Raw genomic sequence first — 6,599 nt, 5'->3', positions numbered from 1 at the left:
TTTTTGAAGAAGTAACAAAGAAGATTGAGGGCAGAGCAGTAGATTTGATCTATATGGACTTCAATAAGGCGTTCAACAAGGGTCCCCATGGGAGACTGATTAGCAAGGTTAGATCTCATGGAATACAGGGAGAACTAATAAATGCGAGGTGCTGCATTTTGGGAAAGCAAATCTTAGCAGGACTTATACACTTAATGATAAGGTCCTAGGGTATGTTGCTGAACAAAGACCGCTGAGCACAGGCTCAAAGCTCCTTGAAAGTGGAGTTGCCGGTAGATAGGATAGTGAAGAAGGCGTTTGATATGCTTTCCTTTATTGGGCAGAGTATTGAGTACAGTAGTTGGGAGGTTATGTTGCGGCTGTACAGGACATTGGTTAGGCCACTGTTGGAATATTGCATGCAATTCTAGTTTCCTTCCTATCGGAAAGATGTTGTGAAACTTGAAAGGGTTCAGAAAAGATTTACAACGATGTTGCCAGAGTTGGAGGATCTGAGCTACAAGGAGAGGCTGAACTGACTGGGGCTGTTTTCCCTGGAGCGTCGGAGGCTGAGGGGAGACCTTAGAGGTTTATAAAATTATGAGAGGCATGGATAGGATAAATAGACAGTCTTTTCCCTGGGGTCGGGGAGTCCAGAACTGGAGGGCATAGGTTTAGGGTGAGAGGGGAAAGATATAAAAGAGACCTAAGGGGCAACTTTTTCACGCAGAGGGTGGTACGTGTATGTAATGAGTTGCCAGAGGACGTGGTGGAGGCTGGTAAAATTGCAACATTTAAGAGGCATTTGGATGGGTATGTGAATAGTAAGGGTTTAGAGGGATATGGGCCAGGTGCTGGCAGGTGGGACTAGATTAGGTTGGGATATCTGGTCGGCATGGACGGGTTGGACCGAAGAGTCTGTTTCCATGCCAAACAGCTCTATGACTCTAAGTGGTATGTTGGTCTTCATAATGTGAGGATTTGAGTGCAAGAAAGGGGATGTGTTACTGCAATTGTATGAGGAATTAGTAAGTCCATACCTGAAATATTGTTTGCAGTTTTGCTGTCTTTGTTTGAGAGGGTCTTCTGGCAGTGAAATGCATAGAAAAACATTTACCAGACTGGTTCTTGGAAAGCCAGGACTGACACATGAAGAGAGACTACGTCAGTTGAAACATTTGTTGGAGTTTCAAAGAGTGAGAGGGAAATCTTGTGTAAACCTAAAATTCTAACAGGACTAGACAGGGTAAACACAGGAAGGATATTCCTAATGATTAGGATGTCTAGAACTGGGATCACAGTCTAAGGAGGCATGGGTAGGACTGAGATGAGAAATTTCTTCATCCAGGGAATGGTGAGCTGATAGAATTCTCTCTAACTGTTGAGACCAAAACGTTGTATGATTTTAAGAAGGATGTTGTGTAAAGTTCTTGGGGCTACAGATCAGGAAGGGGAGAAAACAGGAATGTGGCATTAAATTGGTTGATCAAATGGCAGAGCAGCTTGAAAAACGAAATAGTCATGGAGACGTACAGCACGGAAGCAGACCCTTCGGTCCATGCTGACCAGGCATCCCAACCTAAACTAGTCCCACCTGCCAGCACCTGGCCCATATCCCTCCCAACCCTTCCTATTCGTTTACCCATCCAGATGCCTCTTAAGTGTTGTAATTGTACTAGCCTCCACCACTTCCTCTTGCTGCTCATTCCATACACGTACCACCATCTGAGTGAAACATTTGCCCCTTAGGTCTCTTAGGTTTAGGGTGAGAGAGGAAATACCTATGCCCTCTAATTCTGGACTCCACACCTCAGGGAAAAGACTTTGTCTATTTATCCTATCCATTACCCCTCACGATTTTGTAAACCTTTATAAGGTCATCCTTCAGCCTCTGAGGTACCAGGAAAATAGCCCTAGCCTATTCAATCTCTCCCTATAGCTCAAATCCTCCATCCCTGGCAACATCCTTGTAAATCCTTTCTGAACCCTTTCAAGTTTCAAACATCTTTCTAATAGGAAGGAGACCAGAATTGCACACAATATTCCAACAGTGGCCTAACCAATGTCCTGTACAGCCGCACTATGGCCTCCCAACTCCTGTACTTGATACTCTGACCGATAAAAGAAAGCATACCAAACGCCACCTTCACTATCCTATATACCTCTGACTCCACTTTCAAGGAGCTATGAGCCTATAAGTCCCTATAAGTTTCTAAGGGGCATGGATAGGATAAATAGGCAAAGTCTTTCCCTTGGGATCGGGGAGTCCAGAACTAGAGGGCATAAGTTTATGGTGAGGGGGGAAAGATATAAAAGAGACCTATGGTGCAACTTTTTCTCAGAGGGTGGTACATGTATGGAATGAACTGCCAGAGGAAGTGGTGGAGGCTGGTACAGTTGCAACATTTAAAAGGCATGGGCATATGAATAGGAAGGGTTTGGAGGGATATGGGCCAGGTGCTCCCACATGGGACTAGATTGGGTTGGGATATCTGGTCAGCATGGACAGGTTGGACCGAAGGGTCTGTTTCCATGCTGTACATCTCTATGACTCTATAACTGTACCTCTTATGCTCACATCCAAATCATTTATATAAATGGAAAAAAAGTAGTGGACCCAGTACTGATCTTTGTGGCACACCACTGGTCTCGGGCCTCCAGTCTGAAAAACAATCCTCCACCACCACCCTCTGTCTTCTACCTTTGAGCCAGTTCTGTATCCAAATAGCTAGTTCTCCCTATATTCCATGATATCTACCCTTGCTGACCACTCGCCCTTGCGGACCCTTGTCGAATGCCTTACTGAAATCCATATAGATCACATCTACTGATCTGCCCTCATCAATCCTCTTTGTTACTTCTGCAAATAATTCAATCAAGTTTGTGAGACATGATTTCCCACGTGCACAACCATGTTGACTATTCCTAATCAGTCCTTGCCTTTCTAAATACATGTCAATCCTGTCCCTCAGGATACCCTCCAACAACTTGCCCCCCACAGACATCAGGCTCACTGGTCTATAGTTCCCTGGCTTGTCCTTACCATCTTTCTTTAGTGGCACGACGTTATCCAACCTCCAGTCTTCTGGCACCTCACCTGTGACTATTGATGATACAAATATCTCAGTAAGAGGCCCAGCAATCACTTCCCTCACTTCCCACAGAGTTCTGGGGTACACCTGATCAGGTCCTGGGGATTTATCCACTTCATGCATTTCAAGACATCCAGCACTTCCTCCTCTCTAATGTGGACATTTTTCAAAACGTCACCATCGCTCTCGCTCTCTCTCTCTACCCCCGCAATCCCTTGCAGCTCCATACAAATGTCACCTTGTTAATCGTCGAGGGGCCCTTATCTCTCCCAGTTACCATTACCTGTTGCTGTTTTCCATGTTTCTGTCACTTGAAGCTAATTGTAATTTTGTTGTGGTCATGGTGTCAGTACTGTTGTCAGCATTCAGTCTTCTGTTTAACAAGGTTATTTTTTCATGTCTCACTTCAGGACTTGAGCACAAATTTGTAGGTAAACCATGCAGTATTGAATGACTGCATTGTTGAAAGCACCAATATTTGAATGAGAAATTAAACCCAGGTTCCTTTTGCTCTTTCAAGTGAACTGTTTTGAAGAACAACAATCAAATGAAGGCCTGGTCAATAATTATCCCTCAATTGTCACACACAGATTGTTTTGCCCCTATCACATTCCACAATAATCTCTCATAAACAGTACAAATTGGGTGCTGCATTTCCAAAATATTGCAATTGATTATGGACAAAAGAGTAAATCTTGGGTGAGGTGATGACATCAAGGACAGTTGCTAAGGCTTCAAGTGATCTTATGTAGAAGCAAGGAATCCGAGTAAAATTAGAAACTGGAGAATGCTGTCCACTGGTGTAATGCCCAGCACAAAACAAGATGGTAGTGGTTAATCATCTCAAACTAAGGATATCTATCACTGGATGAATTCCACAGGGCAGTGACCTAAACCCAAACATCTTAACTACTTCTTCATGGTCTTCACTCAAATAGTGGAGTTATAGGGGCTTGTGACACAATTTCTTCAGGACCAGAACCTCCAAGTTCCAAATTCTATCTGCTGCAGAGCTATGTTATAACATGTCCCAATAGGTAAGTTCAATACACATAGGTGCGATTGTTTACTGATGATTGCTGTGATTAGTGTTCTATACAATTCATAGTAACTCGGATACTGAAGCAGTCCGTGCCTGCTTACAGAAAAACCCAGCCAACAATTTATTTTGGGCTGATAAGTGGGAACTAATGTTCATGCAATGAGTCCCAGGCAATGACTTTCTCTAATGAGAGAGAATCTAAGCATCTCTCCTTAACCATGACTGAGCCCATATCATCATCCAAGGGTTACTGTTGATCAAAACTTTAACTGGAGGAGCAATTATAAATACATAGGTTACAAGAGCAGATCAGAGGTTAGCCATACTGCAGTTGGCAACCTGCTCCTAACTCCACAAAGCTTGCCTCCTTTTTAGAAGATGCACGACAACTCCCCAAAGCTCCTTTGACAGCTTCAAACCTCAGACCTCTGTCAACTTAAAAGAACACAAACAGCAGATGTAAGGGAACACCGCCGTTTGTACATTTCTTCCCAGACTGCACATCATCGTAATTTGCCATTCCATTACTGCTGTGTCCAAATCCTGGAACTCCCTGTCAGCATCGTACGTGTTCCTACATCTTATGGACTGGTTGGTTCTAGAAGGCCAATCGCCAGCAGTTTGGCATGAAAATAAATGCTTTTATGGACGTTTGCATCCTAAGATCATTTTTTTAAAGTGGTCTTTGGTTTCAAAATGAGTGTTAAATTGAGACTTAAATTGTTCACTCTGCTATGCAAAACCCTAACTTCGATTGTATATATTTGCATGTAAAAAACTTTAGTGCAAGAGAAATTGAGTCTGTTTTTGAATGCTCTTGATCTTCGCCGCTAAGTTGTTGCCTCCCTTTGGTGCAGTTATTATAATAAGGAATGCTCAAAAGGCGAAAAATTGGTCATGCATATTTTTTGAGTTCTTGAGAAGGTGATTAGAGTTAGGAAGAAATGAGGCCATGGAGGGAATTTGAATCAAAGACTCAAATTATTTAAACCTGTTAACCAGTATAGATCGGTGAGCAATGCGTAATGAAATGAAGGTGACATTTAGCTGTTTTCCCCTTACTGTGCATAATGAATGAACTACTCGCAATCATTGATAAACATGCCCGTCCTGTTGTTTGGAAAGTCATTGGCTATCTAGATGATTTCATAGGGTCTTCCCTCCCTGGCCATGAATGTTCAGAAATTGGGATGTTTGTCGATGATTGCTGAGAGAATTATAAAGGCGGATTCTGGTATTCATGACACAGCAGGAAGAGTACAGGTAAGGCACCCAGCAAAGGTGGCAGCAGTGGACCTCCCCTTCCTTTCCCCCCGCCTTGGGATTCTTAATTGAAATTGCTAATGAGACTGCTTGACACTTAAACAATTCCACTTCTCTTGCCATGGGGTTCTATGGTTGGTCCGGTTGAGTTTCCGATCAATGGTAGCCCCCCCAGGATGCTGATAAGGGGAATTCAGTGATAGTAACACCATTGAATATCAAGGGGTGATGTTAGATAGTCTCTTATTGGCAATGGTCATTGCCTGACATTTGTGTGGCACGAATGTTACTTGCCACTTGTCAGCCCAAGCCTGGATATTGTCCAGATTGTTTCATTTGACCATGGACTGCTTCAGTATCTGAGGAGTCAAGAATGGTGGTAAATGTTGCGCAATCATCGACAAACATCCCCATTTCTGAACTTATGGAGGGAAGGTCATTGATAAAGCAGCTGAAGATGTAGAGGGGCTGGTATCTCCTGGGAGGATGCCTATGCATGACATTTCTTAATGTAGAGAAGCTGGTGCACCGATAGCCATCACGTGAACCGTAGCAGGTTGGAGTCAAAGCCAAGTGGCACGGAGACCAAGACGACTGGCAGCCCTTCTCCGTTGTACGTTCACTTGCCTTTGCAACCATTGTGATATTGTAATTGTAAGTTCAGCTATCATCTCCCTGCTCTTCTGTTGAGGTCTTCATGATTGCACTTTGTCTAGACCCTCACCCTTTACCTTACTATTATGAGTGACCCTGCCAGGAGCTATGCTCCAGACAGTTTAGCTATCTGCTTCCTAGCACAAGCTTTCCTCCACAACAAGACAGCGATCCTCGGAAAAGAGCTGAAGTTGGTTGGGCGTAGGATACTGGACAGAGAAGATTAGAGAGATCTTGATCAATTGGACCAATGGGCTGAAGAGTGGCAGGTGCAATTTAATTTGGATAAATGCGAGGTATTGCATTTTGGTAAAACAAACAAAGGTAGTGCTTGTTAATGGAAGGGCCCAGTCTAGTGTTGTAAAACAGTGAAACCTAGGGGCTCAGGTATATAATTCTTTGAAATTTACATCTCAGATAGACAAGATTATTAAGGTGTTTAGCTTGTCTTCATTGCTCAGACCTTTTGAGTACAGCGGCACGGTGGCTCAGTGGTTAGCACTGCTGCCTCACAGCACCAGGGTCCCAGGTTCAAATCCAGCCTCGCGCGGCTGTCTGTGTGGAGTTTG

The 6,599-nt window shown here is 43.7% G+C and overlaps 1 protein-coding gene across 1 annotated transcript in view; it reads left to right on the top strand.

Annotated features, from left to right (window-relative positions):
* Positions 1–1,500: 1,500 nt before the first annotated feature.
* The window catches only part of zranb2 (zinc finger, RAN-binding domain containing 2), a 41,366-nt gene continuing 36,267 nt past the window's right edge, over positions 1,501–6,599 (top strand). Inside the window, exons 1-2 of the mRNA XM_043700103.1 lie at positions 1,501–1,508; positions 2,102–2,105. Coding sequence (XP_043556038.1) covers positions 1,501–1,508; positions 2,102–2,105 — 12 coding nt within the window. The remainder of the gene's footprint in view (positions 1,509–2,101; positions 2,106–6,599) is intronic.

Source organism: Chiloscyllium plagiosum, chromosome 11 (genome assembly GCF_004010195.1).
Source record: "Chiloscyllium plagiosum isolate BGI_BamShark_2017 chromosome 11, ASM401019v2, whole genome shotgun sequence".
Classification (NCBI taxonomy): domain Eukaryota; kingdom Metazoa; phylum Chordata; class Chondrichthyes; order Orectolobiformes; family Hemiscylliidae; genus Chiloscyllium; species Chiloscyllium plagiosum.
The sequence above is the reverse complement of the archived record's forward strand: the minus strand, read 5'-3'. Positions and strand labels throughout refer to the sequence as shown.